Genomic DNA, 22,607 nt, shown 5'->3' with positions numbered 1-22,607 from the left:
CATTTAAGGGTGCCAATAAGCATTTTCTTTATTTTTAATGTTGTTCCTGCATATTACTGTGTTCAGTATAGTTGTAGAGGCAAGGATTTCCATCACTGTCAGGTAGGGGGAAGGAAAATGAGCAGGCCTGCAAGTACTGGGTCTACCCCACATCTTTCCCTAACAGTACATATTAACATTGCTGAAGGCCTGGCACACCTTAAGCCCACAGAATCAACTGTATAATATTAGAGAGGCAGGAAAGAAGAACAGAAAGGTGTTTTTTCTCCCCGTCTTGATTTTTTTGTTTTGTTTTGTTTTGTTTTTCTTTGGGCTTTCACATTTCTAACTGTTGAATATGACAATTTTAGGAGTGTGTCAAGCTATTCATAATACGTTTTCAACCTTTATATTCTGGGGGAAAAAAGCTCTTATGGGAGCACTTAAAAAGTAAATACCGAGTGTTTTGATTTTCTTAGTATTTCTATTTTATCCTAATTCTTAAAGCCATAATGTTTTTCTCTAAGTTTTGTCGGAAGATTCTATATCTCGCGCGCATCTCAGGTATTAATCGGCCAGCATTTGCTTCCCTCCCCCTGCCGTATCGCGTTGCAGTCTGGGTGATTTTTGTAGTGCTTCAGGGAAAGGTGGTCTTTTGCAGTCTGGGTGATTTTTGTAGTGCTACAGGGAAAGGTGGTCTTGGGGGAATATGTTATGAAGAGGTCTCTCTACAGATGCATTTTAACCTAAAAGCTAATGTGACCTCCAGCTGGAGAACTTTTTAAGGACTTGTTGTCTGTATTAATAATGTTCAAGGAAATCCTAAAGGCTCTGATGCCGAGTTCCCATGAACCTGAATTTTCTGAAAGACCTCTGTTTATTTCCCTGCTCTCCTATTTAACAACGTGGCATCTTCCTCCTTTTCCCTTAGTGTACTAAACAGGGCCTAGGCTTGCCTTGAGAGGTATTATTCAAGCTTTAAATAGAAGCACATGGACAAGGTTCGCCAGAAACCACTTCTATTTAAAACTCTTTCAGCCCTGAGAGCCAGCTGGGGCCAAGGGTATAACACGTGCTACAAAGGACCTTGTGAGGATTAGGCCGTAAGGACCTCAGTGCCCTTTCCACTTGCCCCACTGGTGTGTGCTCCTTCTCTGCCCCCTGGAGATTGACTGCTTTGCTCCTTTTGAATATGGTCTACATTGAGAGGCTCACATACCATTGCCAGAGTGTAGTTTTCAGCAAAGTAGGCTGAGCACCTAGTATCAAACCTACCTAGAAAAACCGGAGGAAGGTTATGTTGCATATACAGTATTGAGACACACTTGAATTTCTAGATGATGGTGTATAGGGCGTGTAAGATAGTAAAAATCAGTGAAGAAATCTGGAGTCTGAGGCTCAGTTTGATAAGCGTCTGACTTTGGCCCAGGTCACGATCTCAGGGTCCTGGGATCAAGCTTGCATCAGACTTCCTGCTCAGTGGGGAGCCTGCTTCCCATGTGTGTCCTCTTTCTGGTTCTCAAATAAATAAAATCTTAAAAAAAAAAAAAAGATACAGAGCCTCCTTAATATAGATTTTAGAAACATGTTTTTCTTTTTACCAAATTACAGGAGATCTTGTATTCTGAGCACAGTTAAATGGTTTGAGAAAATGGTCAATAAAAAAGAATTCCCCTCGTGGGAGCCCAAATCTCATGGTAAATAGTGCGGGGGGTGGTTGGTGGGGGGGGGGCAGTGAGAGCATTATTTTTAAAGTGTAACTTTAATATTATAAACATGTTTTATTGTATCTATGCATTAATTCTTTACATATGCAAAAATGGAATCAGAGGTTGATTTTTTTTTAGCATCATAATTTTCCCAATTAATAGTACAATGAAGTAATAGATATCTTCATTTCATGTATAACTCTTACTATGCCATCATGACGGAGGCCATTTTGCAAGATTAATGGAGCTCCTCAGTTCTTGTCAAGACCCATCAAATTATTCTCTTTTAAAATGCCTGTAAATGTCATCATCCAGGACGGATTTCTCTTTTTCCAGTTGTTTACCTGGTCTCACCCTTATTTGTCAGAGGCTCACTCGGGGCTCAGGCAGTATTGCACGGGTTCTTTCATCAGCTTGAACTCCTGTGTATTGGCAAGTTTTCCAGTTTGACTTCATGTTGGCTCTACTGTGCGCTGTGTGAAGTATGAGACGGTCGCTGAGGGAGATCAGCTGGCAGTGAGAGGAGTGAACTCAGGGGAGGGACCTGAGTGGGAATTTTGCTCATAGTGGTCAGTTCTTTAGAAGTCACTTTCTGGTTTGATGACTTGTGCTTTGCCACTAAGCCTTTCAGCTGTAGGAACAGAGATCATGAGGTTTCTACTCCACAGTATGTTTCATCATTCCATCAACTGTATTTAACAGGTTTACTTCATTGGAAAACTTAAATTAAAATTGAATTATGTGTTAATATTTTTGAAGGCTTGGGTCAAAGCTTGGCTAAGAAATTAGGTGACAAAAAGAGAGTATCGTAGCCTGCTACCACACTAGACACCAGCTATCAAGAATTTCGCCGTGTTTGGCAATTAATGGCTAGATGAAAAATGAGTAAGCCATTTCTGTGATGGGCTTAATTTTATTCAAATATTATTCTAGAGTATTAACTTCAGTGCTTTCCTGATTCACCATAGAGAGAAATGGTGCTCAAAGCATCATTTCCAGGTAGTTCTTCCTATAGAAGTGACCATTTCATTCATGTATTTCATGAAGGCTGCCCTCGGAGCTGGCTTCTCGGACAAAACCCCTGCTCACACTGTCACCATGGCCTGCATCTCTGCCAACCAAGCCATGACCACAGGTATGTTTACTTGAAGACAGAAGGTACCTGTTAATTCTCCTTGACTGTTTTTTAAGATTTATTTATTTATTTTAGAGAGAGAACACATGGCGGTTAGGGGCGGAGGGAGAGGGGGAGTCTCAAGCAAATTCCACGCTGAGCACAGAACGCGATTCAGAGCCTGATTCCAAGACTCTGAGATCACAACCTGAACAGAAACCCAAGAGTCGGACACCTGACTGACTGTGCCACAGACACCCCATAGAAAAATACTCTTGGGACGCCTGGGTGGCTCAGTTTGTTAAGCGGCTGCCTTCGGCTCAGGTCATGATCCCAGCGTCCTGGGATCGAGTCCCACATTGGGCTCCTTGCTTGGCGGGAAGCCTGCTTCTCCCTCTGCCTCTGCCTGCCACTCTGTCTGCCTGTGCTTGCTCTCGCTTCTCCCTCTATGACAAATAAATAAATAAAATCTTTAAAAAAAGAAAAAGAAAAATACTCTTAACAGATCTCTAAATTTGTCTTTTTTTTTTTTTTTTTAAGAAAAATAGGGTTGCATCGAACATTTTTGATTTTTGACAGTAGTTCTCAGCTTTTTTCTTTCTCTCTGTACTTGAGGGACACAGCCATTCCTTAGTTACTCCATCAGTAATGTGGCTGGCCACAGTAGGGATTATCAGGTAGTAAAGTATGTCTCTAGGAGGGTGCTTCTGAATTTAAGGCATAAATAATTTATAACCTGCTAGGTTTTAAAGTTAGGTGATTCTAATGTGATATTCTCCCATGAAGATTGTGGCATCAGTGATAAATCACTGCTGTAATACAGCTCTTTCCTCCACTCTCTTCTCATACCACTGGCATTTTTTTTTTTTTTTTTTTAAAGATTTTATTTATTTATTTTACAGAGAGAGATCACAAGTAGGCAGAGAGGCAGGCAGAGAGAGAGAGAGGAGGAAGCAGGCTCCTGCTGAGCAGAGAGCCCGATGCGGGACTCGATCCCAGGACCCTGAGATCATGACCTGAGCCGAAGGCAGCGGCTCAACCCACTGAGCCACCCAGGCGCCCACCACTGGCATTTTTATAATTAGTTACAAGTTCTCCTAACAGACCTTAGCAAAAAATCCTGGGACAATTTGCAGCTTTGGCCATTATTATGAAAATTGAGGAAACCTGAAAGATGTCGTCATCATGACATCCTAATAGCATTCTTAATAACAATGACATTCTTTTTTTTTTTTTTAAGATTTTATTTATTTATTGAAAGAGAGACAGTGAGAGAGAACATGAGAGGTGAGGAGGTCAGAGGGAGAAGCAGACTCCCCTTGGAGCTGGGAGCCCAATGCGGGACTCGATCCCGGGACTCCAGGATCATGACCCAAGCCGAAGGCAGTTGCTCAGCCCACTGAGCCACCCAGGCGCCCCAACAATGACATTCTTAATAACATGAAGGCCAGCTTGGGCATCCTGCCTCATGACTGGCACAGAATGATGCCAGAAGCAGTGATTGGGAGCAGTCACTATTCTGTGAAGCCTGTGACAACTTCTGCATAAAGCAACAGAATACTTGCCAGTGGCCATAAAGATGAAGGGGGCTGCCTTACCTTTTCAAAAGCCAGACTTTCTCAAGCTTGTAGCAGAAATTCCCATTGTAGGGGAAAAAAATCTTTCCGAAAACTGAAGCTGGGAGTTTATAAAATCTTCAGAATGTTCTAGTATAGAATATAATTTGTTTGAGGGTTGGTCCCATGGATATTTCCAGAAGCTCATGTCCATGTGGCCTGAATGAAACTTGTTTTCTCTAATGCAGTGAATATAGTTTTACTCATTCAAAAAAATTATCTTAATCCCTTTCAAAAGGTGAGAAGCAGGGCACCTGGGTTAAGCTGTAATACAGCTGTCGGTTAAGCTTCCAACTCTTGGTTTCAGCTCAGGTCATGAGCTTTGGGTTGTGGAATTGAGCCCCAGGTCAGGCTCCGTGCTCAGTGAGAGTCTGCTGAAGAGTCTCTGTCTCTCTCCTCTCCTCCCCCTGCTTACGTGCAAACGCGTGCTCTCTCTCAAATAAAAAAAAAAGGGAAAAGATGAAAAGTTTAATTACAGATGTTATATAATGGTAACTGTCATACAATTTTTTTTTTAAGATTTTATTTATTTATTTGACAGATAGAGATCACAAGTAGTCAGAGAGGCAGGCAGAGAGAGAGGAGAAAGCAGGCTCCCTGCTGAGCAGAGAGCCCAATGTGGGGCTCGATCCCAGGACTCTGGGATCATGACCTGATCCGAAGGCAGAGGCTTTAACCCACTGAGCCACCCAGGCACCCCGTCATACAATTTTTTGATGAAGAAGTTTAAATTACCAGTGCTCTGTTAATTTCTACTAAAGATGTTCATCTGTGTGTCACCTGTGCCCTGTAGGTATTGGCTTGATCGCTTCTGGGCAGTGTGATGTGATCGTGGCAGGTGGTGTAGAATTAATGTCTGACGTCCCTATTCGTCATTCAAGGAAAATGAGGAAAATGATGCTTGAGCTCAATAAGGCCAAGACTCTGGGTCAGCGACTATCCTTAATTTCAAAATTCAGATTGAATTTCCTATCACCTGAGGTAAGATTGTGAATTCTTACATGAACCTATGTTTTTCTAAAGCATCCCACTGCTAAGATTTAGAATTAGGTAAGACAGCTTGGGGTCAGTTATGCTCTAGTAGTTGTAGATTCTGTTAATTACAGGGTAGGGGTAATTATTTGCTCAAGATTAAAAAAAAAAAAAAGACTGTGGTTAGAAAATTTTAATTTGTAAGCCCTTCTCGGAGATGCCTTGCTCACAAAAAGCTTCTCCCACCTTGGTCTTGACCGAGTTCCCCAGACAACCTGAGGTGTGGCGAACGTATGGTAATGGCATACCTGATCCTCTGTGGCTCCTTTCCCAGCTCCCCGCAGTGGCCGAGTTCTCCACCAGTGAGACCATGGGCCACTCTGCAGACCGGCTGGCCGCTGCCTTCGCTGTCTCTCGACTGGACCAGGATGAGTATGCGCTGCGCTCGCACAGCCTGGCCAAGAAGGCGCAGGATGAAGGCCTCCTGTCTGATGTTGTACCCTTCAAAGTGCCAGGTCCGATGGTTTGCTCAGCGTTGTGAAGGAGAATGCTTTGTGCCACTTGTTGGGGAGTTCTAAGTTGCTTCTCAAACTGCCAAAGCCCCAAATGACTTTTCAAATAAGTATATTGGTTCTGATTGCCGAACAGTCACTCTTAAAAACAGACTCAAGTTTCAATTTATGTTGTAACAGTAGGTCAACATTTTAAAAAGAGAAGTTTTTCTAGGAGTTGCTTTTAGGTCTTCCTGCTATATTTTAGGGTTTTTTGTATATACTTGTTTTAAAAACTTCATTCATGTGATTTCTGTATAAAATAGCCAAATGTGAATGAGTATCTTAAGGAAGTAATGTATCCTTCTTTTATTAGACCATTTAGATGATTTCCCAGATGTCCTAAGGGTATAATTTAGGGGCGCCTGCCTGGCTTAGTTGATAGAGCATGTGACTCTTGATCTCAGGGCTTTAGTTTGAGCCTCTTGTTGGGCATAGAGATTAGTTAAAAAGAATAAAATCTAAAAAAAAAAAAAAAAGTATAGTCTTAAATTTGGTATCTTGATGACTTTAACAGACATTTTAGTAAATAGGTGTGGTTTACATTTCATTTTTCAAAGTTTTTAGAAGATATTTCTCTAGCAAAGATAAAGTCTATAGTTCCCCAGAGTTAAAAAGCTCATGTTTTTACAGGAAGAGAAACAGTTACCAAAGATAATGGCATTCGTCCTTCCTCTCTGGAGCAGATGGCCAAACTAAAACCTGCATTCATCAAGCCCTATGGCACAGTGACAGCTGCAAATTCTTCTTTCCTGGTAACTGTGTGCTCTGTGTGTTTACTAGCAACTATCCTATTTGTGGACTCTCAATAGAAAAACCTAAAGTAGATCAATTTTATGTATCATGAATAGAGGCATAAAAATATAGTTACTCATTATAAAGATATTAAAATGGAGTCATTAAAGAAAATTAGAATCCTAGTTTTAAGGCCCTTGGAGCCACTTGATCCTGCCACCATGCTGATGCAACAAGCTCTCTTTCAGTCATTTAAAGACTCAGAAGACCGCTGAGCTACGCCAGGCAGTGGGGTTAGCAAGTTAGTCACAGTGACTGTAGTGCAGTGAGAAGGTGCAGTGGCGGCTGTGAGCATAGGCTGACAGAGAGGACACACAGACAGGAGTCCAGGAGGCCCCTCAGAGGAGCTGGCATTTGAGCAGTAAATCTTGAAGGGTACAAGGCAATTCAAGAATTCATTAAATGCATTCTAGGCAAAAGGAATGGCAAGGGGATATGAGAGCAAGGGTTTCTTTCGGGAAAAGCTTGGCTAGAACATGGGATATGAATTTGAGGAGTGGTATGAGACGTGCCAAGTAGGCAGGGAGAGTGACGAGATAACCTCTTCCAGCTCTGATTGTTAGGAAATAATGCTTCCAGGCGCCTAGGTGGCACAGTCGGTTAAATGTCTGACTCTTAGTTTCAGCTCAGGTCCTGATCTCGGGATCGCAGGATCAAGTCCTGGCATCAGGGTCTGTGCTCATTACAGAGTCTGCTTGAGATTCTCTCTCTTCCTCTACCCCTCCCCCATGCTTACATGGTATCTGTGGTCTCTCTCTCTCTCTCATGAATCTTTAAAAAAAGGGGCGCCTGGGTAGCTCAGTGGGTTAAAGCCTCTGCCTTCAGCTCGGGTTATGATCCCAGGGTCCAAGGATCGGGCCCCACATCAGGCTCTCTGCTCAGCGAGGAGCCTGCTTCGCCCTCTCTCTCTGCCTGTCTCTCTGCCTGCTTGTGATCTTTGTCTGTCAAATAAATAAAAATCTTAAAAAAAAATTAAAACTATTAAAAAAAATGATGCTTTCTACTGGCCCTCAAGCTATTTTCCTGTAAGCAGTTTCTATAAGCATCTTCCTATAAACATAGGGAATACATGTTTACCCTCACTTTTTGTTATGGTTGTTTTGCTGATCAGCATATATCCTTCCTTGTTTTTTGGCTCCTCAGTTAAACCTCCCTATGGATTCTGTTTCTGCTCATAGGATGTGGTTTCTTTTCTCCTACCACCTTGGGGTACGACTTTCTAAATATAGTCTGGCTGGTCAGTGTTTCTTTTATAGTGTATCTTCCCTACCTGGACACAAAGTCTGGAAACATGGGAACGTGTTGACATTTTTGATGTTGTTAAGTGACTGCTGAATGCCCACTCTCGGGCTAGGGGAAAGGTGCCTGGAGTAGCTCCAGTAGGATGGTGCACCAGCCTGTTAAGCCTGACTGGTGAAGGACTGAAAGGTTAATCATTTCCAAAACCAAACTGAATGATAGGGCCATATGGGCTGGGCTCTCCTCTTGCCAGATCCGAACTCCCTTGTTCACTTCGGGTGTGCGAACAGTAAAGGTTTATTCACTGAAAAGTTAGAAACACAAACCATCAGAGGCAGCATATTGCAGATACGTGAGTTATGGGAAATGTGCTAATGCCCCACATTCCTTGCAGCTTTGCCCAGGGCCTCGTTATATCAATGTAATGTCCGTAAACCATTTATTGTGTATAGTTCTCTATTTCCAGGCTTTATGGCCCCTGTCTTGTGGTAGCTCCTTGGTTTCTTCAGAGTTACTAAGTTATAAAAATATTATACAATGTGGTAGAACTTGTTTTGATATTACAGACTCTCAAATAGTAAATTTTTTATTTATTTTTTATTTTTTTGAGCTCTTTCTTTTGCAGTCATGGTGAAGGGCTTTTTTGCAATGGTAGCTCTTTATCTCTGAACTTCTTGATTGTCAGTTGGGAAAAAGCATGTGAGGTGTGTCCAAGGAGGGAAGACCATGGTTCTGATGTTCTCACCCGTTTCTTCCATATCACCTCAAAGTCTGTGTTTCCTTCTGGAGGCAGGAGGCAGCTCCAAAATAGTCCATAAAATGTAAAAATAAGCAAATAAATGAGAGATTGTTTTAATTCATAAGATTTCTTATATTCTCTGCCAAAATAAAAAATCTTTTGGCTTAAGTTTAGTATGAAAACATATTTCTTTTTTTTTCTTTTAAAGATATTATTTATTTGTTTGATAGACAGAGATTACAAATAGTCAAGAGAAGCAGTCAGGGAGAGAGGAGGAAGCAGGTTCCCTGCTGAGCAGAGAGCCTAATGCGGGGCTTGATCCCAGGACCCTGAGACCATGACCTGAGCCGAAGGCAGAGGCTTTAACCCACTGAGCCACCCAGGCACCCCGATACATATTTCTAAAGTTACCTGTTCTCTTTGTCCATTTTGATAATGTGGTACTTTTGAACAGGTTCGTCTACCCTCGTCCTTGAAAAACGGATCAGTGTGGGTTTGAATTGTGAATTAATGATGGCTAAAATGGAAAGAAAGTTTGTTACATAAAATCTCTGCATGGGTGTGATTAGTTGGGAGATTTAGGAACACGACATAGAAGATGGTTGTACAGAGACTTCCAGAAAGGCTGAAGCATTTAACATTATTGTTTTGCTCAATACTTCAGACTGATGGTGCATCTGCAATGCTGATTATGGCAGAGGAAAAAGCTCTGGCCTTGGGTTATAAGCCAAAGGCATATTTGAGGTAAGGTACATGTTCAAATAAATTGCCTCAATTTCTTTATTTTATTACTGGAGCTAACCCCTCTTGTTTTTCACCTAGGGATTTCGTATATGTGTCTCAGGATCCAAAAGATCAACTTTTACTTGGGTAGGTAGCAGTGTATATCCTTGGCCTATAATTGAAAGTATTTGTTTATCCACGTTTGTTATATAGATTTTAAAGTACATTAAGTTCCGATAGAGAACAAACAGGGTTGCTGGAGGGAGGCGGGTGGGGGGCTGGGCTAGACAGGCGATGGGGATCAAGGAGGGCACATGTGATGAGCACAAGGGGTTGTATGGAAGTCATGCAGTGCTGAATTCTACTCCAGAAACCACTATTGCCCTATATGTTAATTAACAAGATTTAAATCAAAATAATTAAAAGAAAATAAAGTACATTGAGTTCTGAGTTCATAATTGTTTTGTGTGTTGGATTTTTTTTTTTTTGGTGTGTGTTTGTGAGTAGGGGTGTGTGTGTGTGTTGGATTTAAAGGATTAAAAAATAATCCTTTTGTGTTCTTTTTTTCATTAAGATGTCATAAGCATTTCTTCATATTGCTACACAGTTTTTATAGTAGCCTTTTGTAAAAGCGTCCGAATATTTACATTGTGTCCCCCACCCTCACGGCTCTCGGCTCACTGGCCTCATCATGTCCTTCAAACTAGGCTACTCTTCCTGTGCTCTGCCCTTTGCACGGTGTGTTTTTCTGGTTCTTCACTTTGTTTGTCCTTCTCTTTTTGTTGTTTGTTTATTAACTGTATCCCTGACTCTAGCATATACACTTAATATTTGTACAGTAGAATCAGTGAATAAATGAAGGGCATTATAATACCTTATGTAAAACTCAGATTGGGGAATAAAGAGTTCTTAAGTGGAAAATTAAATTCTTAACGTATTATTATTTTTCCTTTTTAGACCAACATATGCTACTCCAAAAGTTCTGGAAAAGGCAGGATTGACTATGAATGATATTGATGCTTTTGAATTTCATGAGGCATTCTCAGTAAGTCACTTAAAAGATACATATCAAAGGACTGTAACCATAAAAAATGTAATCCGTAAAAAAAAAAAAAATGTAATCTGTGTTTGTGTGGGAAATGAGGTATGGCTTACGATGCGAGTAAAACGGGAGGAGAGCTTTATATTTGAAGTATGACTACACTGTTGGAAGAGGTGTAAGAGGAGGGAATCCAGTGGTACAGTTTGAAAACAACCTTCTGAGGCAGTCTCTTAGAGGCCCTTGAAAAGTAGCAAAATGTTTCCTTAGGAAAATTTTATGAAAAACTGCTTTAAAGATTTGCTCAACTTTAATGGCAAGGGTCATTAATAACAAGGTCTTTTCCCTTGTAGGGACAGATTTTGGCTAATTTTAAAGCCATGGATTCTGATTGGTTTGCACAAAACTACATGGGTAGAAAAACCAAGGTAAGCGTTTGATTAAAATTAGGCTTGAACTTCCAGGGCACTGTAGTATTTGGAGTTTAGTCGGCTGCTAATAACAATATGAAGGGGAAGGCTTCTCCTGATGAAGAATTTTGTATTTCATTAAATGTATTTATTTCTTAGTTGAAAAATAGTTCTTGGAAATCTTTAGAAAAAATGGAAGTAAAATTCTAGGTTGTCTTTTGTTCTTCCAGTTCTGATGTTAGATGAAAAATAAATGGTCTGTGGCTTTCAGAATTGACCTAGAATTTCTTTCTTTTTTTTTTTTTTTTTTTTTTTTTTAAAGATTTTATTTATTTATTTGACAGAGAGAAATCACAAGTAGGCAGAGAGGCAGGCAGAGAGAGAGAGAGGAGGAAGCAGGCTCCCTGCTGAGCAGAGAGCCCGATGCGGGACTCGATCCCAGGACCCTGAGATCATGACCTGAGCCGAAGGCAGCGGCTTAACCACTGAGCCACCCAGGCGCCCAAGAATTTCTTTCTTTATAGTAAAATAGTATGTGATGTTATTTAAGTTGGACATGTTCTCAGTCTCTGTTACCTTCCTGTTGGTAAGAGCCTGGCCTGATTCTTAAGTTAACTCCTCATTATATTTGTGTCTGTTTTGTGGGAGCCAGGTTGGGTCACCTCCCCTGGAGAAGTTTAACAACTGGGGTGGATCGCTGTCCCTGGGACACCCATTTGGAGCCACTGGCTGCCGGTTGGTCATGGCAGCTGCCAACAGACTGCGGAAAGAGGGAGGCCAGTATGGCTTAGTGGCTGCCTGTGCAGCTGGCGGGCAGGTACGTCTCAGCAGCTCCACAGGTGCTTCTGGAAAGACATTTTCTTGGAAACAAAATAAGCTCATCTGAGAGTGTTTCATTTAACTTTGAAACATCCTTAGAGCAATATTTCTGATGACAGACAACCAGGAAAAAAAGCAGCCTCTTTTGAGGGGAAGAGGGTACAACTTTAATTCTGATAGTATTTTGGAAGGAAGTTGGTTTTTAAGCCCAAGCTGTTTCTATTCCTAAAGTAATGTTTATATTATTGATTTAAGATTTTATTTATTAATTTGAGGCGGGGTGCAGGGAGGAGCAGAGAGAGGGGATTCTCTCCCCTCTCCTCTCCGTGCTGAGCACGGAGCCTGACGTGGGACTCGATCTCATGACTCTGAGATCAGGACCTAAGCCAAAATCAAGAGTTGGATGCTTAACTGACTGAGGCAACCAGGAGCCTTTATATTTTTTACTTTTAAAAGGAATACACCGTCGTTATAGAAAGTACAAAAAGTATATAGAAAAGAATTAGAATCACCTATAATCCCCTCAGCAAACACTATCATTAACATTTTGATATATTTTCTTCTTTTATAATAAAATTTACTCATTTATCTAGTCACCATGAGACCTTATCTATAAAATCTCTCCAAGAAGTAAATTATCTTTCTTGAACTATATCTTAATTAGAGAACTTATTTACTTCTGGATAACTTATTGCTGTTTATTTGGGGGAAATTTGTATTCTCTGGATTTCTTTCATTGACCTTACTTGCACTGCAGACACAGCTTACTACCCGCGGCAGCATTTCACTCTGGGAATAAAATCCAGAAGGAGGGCAGGCTAATTATAATCTTTTTTGCCCCCCAACCCTGATGGAAACAGATTTTGGTTTTCATCCCGATTACAGAAACTTTCTGTTGCTAATCAAGATGAGTCGATAAGATATGTAAACGTTTAAATATCTTACACTTAAAAAACCTTTATTTATGGCTTGCCTCAGAAACTTTGAAGAAATAAGAGGTCAGTTATTTGTAGGTTGGAGCATTTCAGACTTCATGATGAAAAGCATTTTTTGTCTGTTTAGCTTCAGCCGCAGGAAACCGTAGTCAGGACTGGAGCCCTCCCTCCTATCTTTCTGTGCCAGGCTCAATGGGGGGAGATTACCAGTGCATGGTACTGTGCAGAGTGGATGGTCCGCATAGGTTAGTGTCCTGTGGTTTTGAGTGTGTGTTCCCTGATAGTTCTTCAAGCACACAGAGTGTAGTACAATCCTGGGTGCTTTTATGGAGGAACGAAGAATACCACCCAGTACCTTTCTTCTAGAAATTTATAGTATGGCGACAGAGAGAGGAGATGATGCACCTTAGGAAGTAGACTAAACTTGGCAATTGTTTCATCAAGAGCGAATGCCTGCTACCAACACAAGGCTGAGGTTAGCAGAGGAATGGGGCATTTTGGATCCAGAGTAGGGTTTCTCAGCTTTGGCTTTGTTAACATTTTGGGCCAGATAATTCTTGGGGAGGGATGGGTTGTATTCTGTGTTGTAGGATGGGTTTTTTGTTTGTTTTGTTTTGTGTTAAGATTTACTGATTTATTTTTAGAGTACAAGAGCGAGCAGGGGCTGGGGTAGAGGGAGAGAGAGAGAGGCAGACTCCCCAGCAAGTGCAGAGCCTGAAGCAGGGCTCCATCTCACCACCCTGAGATCATGACCTGAGCAGAAGTCAAGAGTCGGACGCTCAACTGAGTTAGCCGGGTGCCCCGGGATGTAGGATGTTTAGCATGATCTCCACCCGTTAGATGCTAGGAGCAACACTCCCCCTTCTGCGCATTGGGTCACAGTGCTTGAAAGGCAGAGCAGGGATCAAACTCTATAGCCTGTACTTTTCCCATTGTTCTCTTTTGCCTCGGGACCGGCTGGATTTTTCACCTTCCATTGCTCTAATTGAACTCTTTGTTTCCCTTTTCAGGGCCATGCTATGATTGTGGAAGCTTATCCAAAATAATAGATAATGAAGAGGTGACCTGGAGTTTCCGTGCACACTCACACTAGGCAATGCCATTCCAATGCATTACTAAATGACATCCATAGTTCCTAGCTCCTCTTAGGGAAACACAGTCTGTGGCCTTCTGTTAAATACTTCGCAAGGAAGCCTTGCTAGCACTCTGAGCTTTCCAGTAATCATGGCTTACTGCTCTTTCAGGGATTTCTTAGTCACCAGAGTCACACAGTGGTAACATTTAAGCAATTGTTTTTCATCTCTATTTTCATTAAATACTAAGAGTGGTTGCAATTTGGGAAAGAGGTTGGCTGAGATTTGGAATCATCTTTGTAACATTTGCAAATTATACTCTTTCCTGTTTGTGACCTAAAGATGAGTGTTTTCTATAAGTTACAAACCAATGTGCCTAAAAAAATTATGGAAAGATAATTCAGAGTTACATGTTACTGACAACTTACAGTAAATGTTTAGATGTATAAGTACCCTGTTAACGTTAATAAACTGAGAAAATATTGAATAGTTTGCCTTGTTTTTTTACTGGAGGGAAAGGGTGGTTCTCTGGGCTTGGGGGCAGATTTGCTTTTACTCATTTGTTAACTTCTCACAGTCTTAGTCAACTACGAGACAGCAAGGAATGTAAAGAGGGTGCTACTTTATTATTTTTTTTCAAAGTTTTATTTATTTGACAGAGAGAGAGAGATCACAGGCAGGCAGAGAGGAAGGCAGAGAGGGGGAAGCAGACTCCCTGCTGAGCAGAGAGCCCAATGCAGGGCTCAGTTCTGGGACTCTGAGACCATGACCTGAGCCAAAGGCAGACACCCAACAACTGAGCCACCCAAGCACCCCAGGGTCCTACTTTAGAATAACACATTTTCCCCCATTGCTCCATGGAAGTAAATTTATTTCAATGGGGATGTCTCTGTTTGCCGGGATTTAAGTAAAGTGTAAAGAAATTTTAAAATTAAAAAATAAAAACTCTGTTTTTATTATGCAATAAATATATACTAGTGCTTTGAAGAAGCTCAGGTCTCCTAGTTGTGGCCATTCTTGTGGATGTTGCTTACATCTATGAAGGTCCCTGGCAGTCAGAATCCTCCTCTAGTTCAGGACAGATTGGGCAAAGGAGGGAAGCACTAACCACTTAACAGTATTTAAGACTCCCAGCATCATTTCCCTATGATTTCATTGGTAAATTCAATGTAATAGGAGTTTTTAATCCTGAAAACCAATATATTTACATAGATATAACAAAATTCAAATCTAGATAATTATGAAAGGTAAAAAAAAACCTTAAAATTTTAGGGAAAAAATAGGATTTTTAGAATAAATAAGAAATATACCACTATGGACTTAGGTTGGAAAGAGAGGGAGGTTTCTTAAGATATTTAAAGTTCTAATCATGAAGGAATTGATCTATAAATTTATGTTGAAGTAAGAACTTTTGATAGAGTTGAAAGACAAGCCACAAAAAGGTCAAAAATATAGATACATCTTACAAAAGAGATATGTATCTCCTAAAGATATATGTGTCTTACTATATGATAGAGATGTGTCTTTCAAAGGATCCAGGATATATAAAGGATTTCTACAAATCACTAAGAAGAAAGATAACTCAGTAAAAAAAAAAAGGGGCAAAAGTTATTAACAAGAATATTTTAGAAAATAATGTAGAAATGGGGAATAAACATGAAAAGATGCTAATTAGTAAAGAAAAATTAGGGTCATAATGAGATATTATTTTACACCCACAGGAGAAATGAACACGACTCAGAATACCATGTGTTGTAAGGATGTGGATGAATAGGAAGTATTATACACCGCTGGTAAGAATACAGATTGATAGAACCACTTTGGAAAACAGTCTGGTGTTATCTGGTACATTTGAAAATGACCCACAGTCTGTGACTCAGCACACAAGTACCAGGACATGGATAAGAGTGTTCATAGCACTTTTTTTTTTTTTTTAAGATTTATCTATTTTAGAGAGAGAATATGGGGGGATGGGGGAGAAAGAGGGGTAGAAACTCAGGCGGACTCTGCGCTGTCTGAGAGTCAGACTTACAGCCTGATCTTGTGATCCTGAGTCAATCCCACTCACAATTGCACCCCAAACTGTAAGATACTTAAGAACCAACCTCACTAAAAAGGCAAAGGATCTATACTCAGAAATCTACAGAACACTCATGAAAGAAATTGAGGCACACACAAAGAAATAGAAAAACGTTCCATGCTCATGGATTGGAAGAACAAATATGGTAACATGACTGTGCTACCTAGAGCAATCTACACATTTAGTGCGACACCTATGAAAGATAACATCAACTGTTTCACAGAGCTGGAACAAATAGTCTTAAAATTTGTAAGGAACCAGAAAAGACTCCAAATAGCCAAAGGAATGTTGAAAAAGAAAAGCAAAGCTGGTGACATCACAATCCCAGACTTTAAGCTCTATTACAAAGCTGTAATCATCAAGATGGTATGGTACTGACACAAAAACAGACACATAGATCAATGGAACAGAATAGAGAACCCAGAAATGGAACCTCAACACTATGGTCAACTAATATGTCAACTAATTGACAAAGCAGGAAAGAATGTCCAATGGAAAAAAGCCTCTTCAACAAATGGTGTTGGGAAAATTGGACAGCCACATACAAAAAAATGAAACTGGACCATTTCCTTACACCACCCACAAAAATAGACTCAAGTGGATGAAAGACCTAAGTGCAAGATAGGAATCTAGCAAAATCCTAGAAGAGAACACAGGTCCATAACCTCTGTGACCTTGGCCACAGCAATTTGCTAGACATGTCTCCAAGGGCAAGGGAAACAAAGGCAAAAATGAACTATTGGGACTTCATCAAGATCAAAAGCTTTTGCACAGCAAAGGAAACAGTCAGCAAAACCAAAAGATAACCAACAGAATGGGAGAAGATATTTGCAAATGATGTGTCAGATAACCTATATGTGTCCAAAATCTATAAAGAACACCCAAAGAACAAATAATCCAGTCAGGAAATGGGCAGAGGACATGAATAGACATTTCTCCAAGGAAGACATCCGAATGGTCTATGGACACATGAAAAAATCCCCAACATCTCTCAGCATCAGGGAAATACAAATCAAAACCACACAAATGAGAACCACCTCAAACCAGTCAGAATGGCTAAAATTAACAAGTCAGGAAACAACAGATGTTGGCAGGGATTCAGAGGAAGGGGAACCCTCTCACATCAATGCAAGCTGGCGCAGCCACTCTGGAAAACAGTGTGGAGGTTCTGCAAAAAGTTGAAAATAGAGCTACCCTACGACCAGCAATTGTACTAGGGCTTTACCCCAAAGACCCAAATGTAGTGATCCGAAGGGGGACCTGTACCCCAATGTTTATAGCAGCAATGTCCACAATAGCCAGACTGTGGAAAGAGCCCAGATGTCCATTGACAGATGAATGGATAAAGAAGTGGCATATCTACACAATGAAATACCACACAGCCATCAAAAAGTGAAATCTTGCCATTTTCAGCAATGTAGATGGTACTAGAGGGTATTATGCCAAGGGAAATAAGTCAACCAGAGAAAGACAATTATTATATGATCTCACTGATGTGTGGAATTTAAGAAACAAGGCAGAGGATCATAGGGGAAGACAGAAAAAAATAAAGATGAAGCCAGAGAGGGAGACAAACAATAAGTGACCCTTAATCTTTTGAAACAAACTGAGGGTTTCTGGAAGGGAGTGGGGGTGGGGGGATGGGGTAACTGGGTGATGGAAATCGGGGAGGGTCTGTGTTGTAATGAGCACTGGGTATTAGGTAAGACTGATGAACCACAGATGTGTACCCCTGAAACAATATGTTAAATAAACAAAATTTTAAAAAGAAAAAAAAATTCTATAGGTTATGAGGACCAGATAAGAGCTTAATAATAAAGAAAAATTTATTTTTTTTAGAGATTTTTTTTGTATTTATTTGACAGAGAGTGACACAGAGAGAGAGGGAGCACAAGCAGGGGGAGTGGGAGAGGGAGAAGCAGTCTCTCTGCTCCAGAGGCAGGCCTCAATTCCAGGACCCTGGGATCATGACCTGAGCCTAAGGCAGACACCTAATGATTGAACCACCCAGGTGCCCCTATTTTAAAAGATTTTTAAGTAATTTCCACACCTAATGTGGGGCTCAAACTCACAGCCCTAAAATCAAGAGTCACATGCTCCACCGGCTGAGCCACCCAGACACACCCCTGCCCCCAAGAATACTTCTCAAAAAAGGGGGGGAGGGTTGTGAGGGAGAAGAATTTCCAATTTAATTTCAAATTACCATACCTAGCTTGCCATATCAAACGTTTCAACTCTTAGCTAAATGAGTTACATAATATCCTTAAAGGTCAACAAGAGAAAAGAAAGATCTCATCTTTGTTATTGTTGTAGAGTCAAAACTGAATCTTTCAAAGGAGTATTTTAACATCCTAATATCTCTTAAAATTCTTTCATAGAGGACACCTGGGGGGCTCAGTGGGTTAAAGCCTCTGTCTTCGGCTCAGGTCATGATCTCAGGCTCCGGGGATCGAGCCCCGCATGAGGCTCTCTGCTCAGCGGGCAGCCTGCTTCCTTCTCTTTTTCTGCCTGCCTCTCTGCCTACTTGTGACCTCTGTCTGTCAAATAAATAGAGTCTTAAAAAAAAAGTCTTTCCTAGAAAGGTGTTCTTTTTCATTCCTGAAAGGATACTTCATTTCTCTAGCAACTTAGAATTATTAGTGGAGTATTTTAATTATTATATACCAGCAAAAAATAAATTACATCTTATTTATGGTGCCTCTGAAACATTCCTATAGCCTTGCAAATGAAATTTTCTTTGACAAAATTTTACATGAATGGGAAGGTAGTCTTTTTTTTTTTTTTTAAGATTTTATTTATTTATTTTCAGAAAGTGCGCGCGCGCGCGCGAGAGAGAGAGAGAGAGAGAGATCACAAGGAGGCAGAGAGGGGGAAGCAGGCTCCCTGATGAGCAAAGAGCCTGATGCGGGGCTTGATCCCAGGACCCCAAGATCATGACCTGAGCTGAAGGCAGAGGCTTTACCCACCGAACCACCCAGGTGCCCCTCTGTTTTTTAATTACATTTTGGAATGAAGTCTATGACCATTAATTGCAATTTTTTGTTGCTATCTCAGGAATGTCATTGACAGCACACTGTTCATATAATAGAAAGAAGAGCTAAAGCAAAGAGTAGCTTGAGATTGATTTTTCTGTTAACTCATTCACTTTAGGAGGCCAGTCCCAGTGGACAGAGCCTTGTAAGAAGCTCGTAGGCTTACAGACTCTTCAGCTCCTCTTCAGACTCAGGTTACAACTGGTCACTAAGGCTGACAAAGATAAACTTTTCAGAACCTCCCCTTTCCTAAGGTTCAACAGTGGTTTTCAAGCTATTTAAAGGATTTCTCTCGAGCCTTTGTTTTCTTGTTCAAGTTGAAATATTCGTTTCTGTTCGTTGCAACGCTGTCACCCATCAATTTCAATGACTTTCCTCATTACTGCTGCCATTTCAGGTCTGTCCAACATGTGCTTTTAATTATTTCTGATTTGTTTCCAAGTGCCTCCTCTCCAGTCCCTGTTGAGATGCATTAGAGACGGATTCTTCGGAGCTGTTTTAATGTACCATGTCCGTCTTGGAGTGCTCCTCTTTTATCTTCATTAGCATACGAGATCTTCTTAGCTATCCATTAACTGTCTGAACATTTGCTCTTGATACTTGCTCATTCCAAGCTCCAAGGCAGACTGATGTATATGATTCTTTGTTCTCTTGTTGCTCTTCTCTGGTTTGTCTGTTCTCTTGCTGGATTCCCATAACTAATGTGGACTGTGGCCAATGTCCTGCCACTTCATTAAGCTCTTGAATTTCTTCCTGATACTGCTTGGTCGCTTCTACTCATTGAGAACTGCGGTGTGGTAGATCAGAGATTTTGCTGCATCGCCATGATCTCTCCATCTTTCAACAAGATCATTAGCATGAGCAAGGTGACTTCTCAGTTGTGCAACTCATTTCTGAAGGAATACTCTGGTCTCGATCCCTGTCAGCTGTCAGCTGTGGCGTTAGGGCTCAAAGCCTCTGCTCACAGGGACCTACGCACCTAAGAAAAGAGATTCCTCTTGTCTATTGAGCTTCTTCAGGGAACAGACTCAGAACCCAGCAGAGGCAGTCAGTGGAGAGGCGCTGGAGGGGTCAGCGGAGCTCAGCCCCATCATTGGCCCACAGGAAACCTCTTGGAGATAACAGTTTATTTTAAAGCCCAGACATAAATCTTCTCTATGTGGTCCAGTGATTTTTGGCAGGAGTGCTAAGACTATTTAATGGGGGAAAGGACAGTCTTGTCAGCAAATGGTGTTGGGAAAATGAGATGTCCACATGTAAAAGAATGAAGCTGGACCCTTATCTTATACCATATATAAAGATTAACTTACTGTGGATCAAAGACCTGAACACAAGAGCTAAAATGGTGAACCTCTTAGAAGAAAATGGGAAAAGATATATGACATTGGATTTGGCAATGTTTTCTTGGCTATGATACCAAAAGCACTGGCAACAACAACAAAACAGGTTGGACTTCATCAAAATAAAAGATTTCTGTGCATCAGAGGACACAGTGAAAGGGCAACCAAGGGGAGAAAATATTTGCAAGTCATGTATCTGATAATATCCAGAACATAGAATGAACTCTTACAACTCAACAACCAAGAAATAGCCCAGTTTAAAATGGGCAAAAAGGGGCACGTGGGTGGCTCAGTGGGTTAAAGCCTCTGCCTTCAGCTCAGGTCATGATCCCAGGTCCTGGGATCAAGCCTCACATCGGGCGCTCTGCTCAGCCTGCTTCCTCCTCTCTCTCTGCCTGCCTCTCTGCCTACTTGTGATCTCTGTCTGTCGAATAAATAAATAAAATCTTTTTTAAAAAATGGGCAAAGAATTTAAATAGACATTTTTCTAAAAAAGTTATACAGATGACCAATAAGCATGTGACAAGTTGTTCAACGTCACTCATCACTAGGAAAATGCAAACCAAAACTACATTGCGATATCACCTACATCCATTATGATATCTACTATCAAAAAAACAGAAAATAACATGTGGTGGGGAGAATGTGGAGACACTGGGGCCCCTGTACACGGCTGGTAGGAATATAAAATGGTGCAGCCTCTGTGGAAAATGGTATGACCGTTCCTCAAAAAATTAAAAATAGAATTACTACATGATCTAGCAACTCTATGTCTAGGTATATACCCAATAGAATTGGAAGCAGGGTCTCAGAGGAATTTGCATGCATTCACAGTAGCCAATTATTCTCATTATTCCCAATAGTCAATAGGGGAAAGCAACCAAAATAACCACTGGCCGCTGAATGTGTGTACACACATGGTAGGATACCATGCAGCCTCAAAAATCCTGTCACGCCCTACAGCATGGATGAACCTTGAGGACATTGTGCTGTGTGAAAGAAACCAGTCACAAAAGGACAAATGCTGTATGGTTCGAATTGTATAACGTGTACAAAATCATCACGTTCATAGTGACAGAAAGTAGAATGATGGTTACCAGGGGCTGGAGTAAGAGGAGTGGAGAGTTAACGGGTACAGAGTTTCAGCTGAAAGATGAGCTCTGGAGATTGGTTGCCCAACAATGTGTATGTACTTCTCACTACTGAACTGTACACTGAAAATGGTTAAAATCATAAATTTCCCCTCTCCCTCTGCCTGTTGCTCCCCCTGCTTGTGCTTGCTCTCTCTCTGTCGAATAAATGAATAAATAAAATCTTAAAAAAAAAAAAAAAGCTTAAAAACGGGGCACCTGAGCGGCTCAGTTGGTTAAGCGTCTGCCTTCGACTCAGGTCATGATCCCAGGGTCCTGGGATGGAGCCCCATGTCAGGCTCCTTGCTCAGTGGGAGTCTGTTTTTCCCTCTCCCTCTGCCTGCTGCTCCCCCTGCTTGTGCTCTCTCTCTCTGTCAAAAAAATGAATAAATAAAATCTTTTTTAAAAAGCTTAAAAAATGATAAATTTCATGCATTTCACCACACAAAAAAATTTTTAAATGCTATCTCAAAAACATTCAGAGCAGGACAGGAGGCAGTGGGACTCGGTTTGTGTTGCTAAAGTTCTAGTTCTGCAGTTGAGTCATGGGTTCACCCAGTTTTATGTAAGTTGTATGCTATTTCTAAACATTCTCTGTCTGTCAGAGAAAGCTGAGCTGTTTTCAGAGCGCGGCTGTTGCAGAAGAACCCCCTTGGCTGTCCTGGGTTTAGGTGCCTCCATCTAAAGCAGATGTTGCTCTTTGTCCTCAGGTCTCTCAAACTGGTTATGCTATTCTTAAAGATCCCAGCTTAAGTATCTCTCTTTTCATAGAAAACCTTAATTAGACCCAAATAGCCATTTTGGGGTGGAGCCTTTATTCGCCTTCATCTTCCATTCAGACTTGAGAAGTGCGCTCCGCACTCCACGCCTCCCCGCCGCCCAGCTGTTTGCTTCTCGGGGGCTCTGACTCTGAGTCAAAGTCCACACTCTTCCTGTGCTCTGCAGAGTTCATTGGCTCAGCAAATACTTACTGAGCACCTGTTATGTGTCGGGCATATTTTAGATACTGAAACTACAGCAACCAGCAAAACAAAAATTCTTACCCTCTTTATATCCATCTTTCCGGAGAGAAGAATCCTAATTCTCTCAGCCTGTCTTCTTCCCCATCCCTTCTCGTTCATGTTTATTTTCTCTAGGCCTCTTCAATTCCAGTATCTTTTGAGGACTGAAAAACAGCAGCCGGTCTCCAGTCTTCCTCTGGGATTTAATGGGTGACTTGGAGGTCCTCTGCAGTTTTTCTGGGACTCTGATCTTTTTCAGTGAAGAGGGATCAGTGATTGAGAGGAAATAGGAGAATGTGGGGGATGGAAGA

At 41.1% G+C, this 22,607-nt stretch overlaps 1 protein-coding gene and 1 pseudogene across 1 annotated transcript in view; one reads left to right on the top strand and one right to left on the bottom strand.

The window, feature by feature from the left end:
• The window catches only part of HADHB (hydroxyacyl-CoA dehydrogenase trifunctional multienzyme complex subunit beta), a 33,681-nt gene extending 19,481 nt beyond the window's left edge, over positions 1–14,200 (top strand). Inside the window, exons 7-16 of the mRNA XM_004781385.2 lie at positions 2,736–2,823; positions 5,212–5,399; positions 5,725–5,905; positions 6,575–6,696; positions 9,379–9,458; positions 9,537–9,584; positions 10,395–10,482; positions 10,830–10,904; positions 11,539–11,703; positions 13,651–14,200. Of these exons, the coding sequence (XP_004781442.1) occupies positions 2,736–2,823; positions 5,212–5,399; positions 5,725–5,905; positions 6,575–6,696; positions 9,379–9,458; positions 9,537–9,584; positions 10,395–10,482; positions 10,830–10,904; positions 11,539–11,703; positions 13,651–13,686 (1,071 nt within the window). The 3' untranslated portion in view covers positions 13,687–14,200. The remainder of the gene's footprint in view (positions 1–2,735; positions 2,824–5,211; positions 5,400–5,724; positions 5,906–6,574; positions 6,697–9,378; positions 9,459–9,536; positions 9,585–10,394; positions 10,483–10,829; positions 10,905–11,538; positions 11,704–13,650) is intronic.
• A 4,798-nt stretch (positions 14,201–18,998) lies between these two features.
• LOC123391802 lies at positions 18,999–19,716 on the bottom strand (annotated as a pseudogene).
• Between the last annotated feature and the right edge of the window lie 2,891 nt (positions 19,717–22,607).

This window comes from Mustela putorius, unplaced genomic scaffold, assembly GCF_011764305.1.
Source record: "Mustela putorius furo isolate JIRA1106 unplaced genomic scaffold, ASM1176430v1.1 tig00000281_pilon_pilon_pilon, whole genome shotgun sequence".
NCBI lineage: Eukaryota > Metazoa > Chordata > Mammalia > Carnivora > Mustelidae > Mustela > Mustela putorius.
This window is presented reverse-complemented; position numbering and strand designations above follow the sequence as displayed.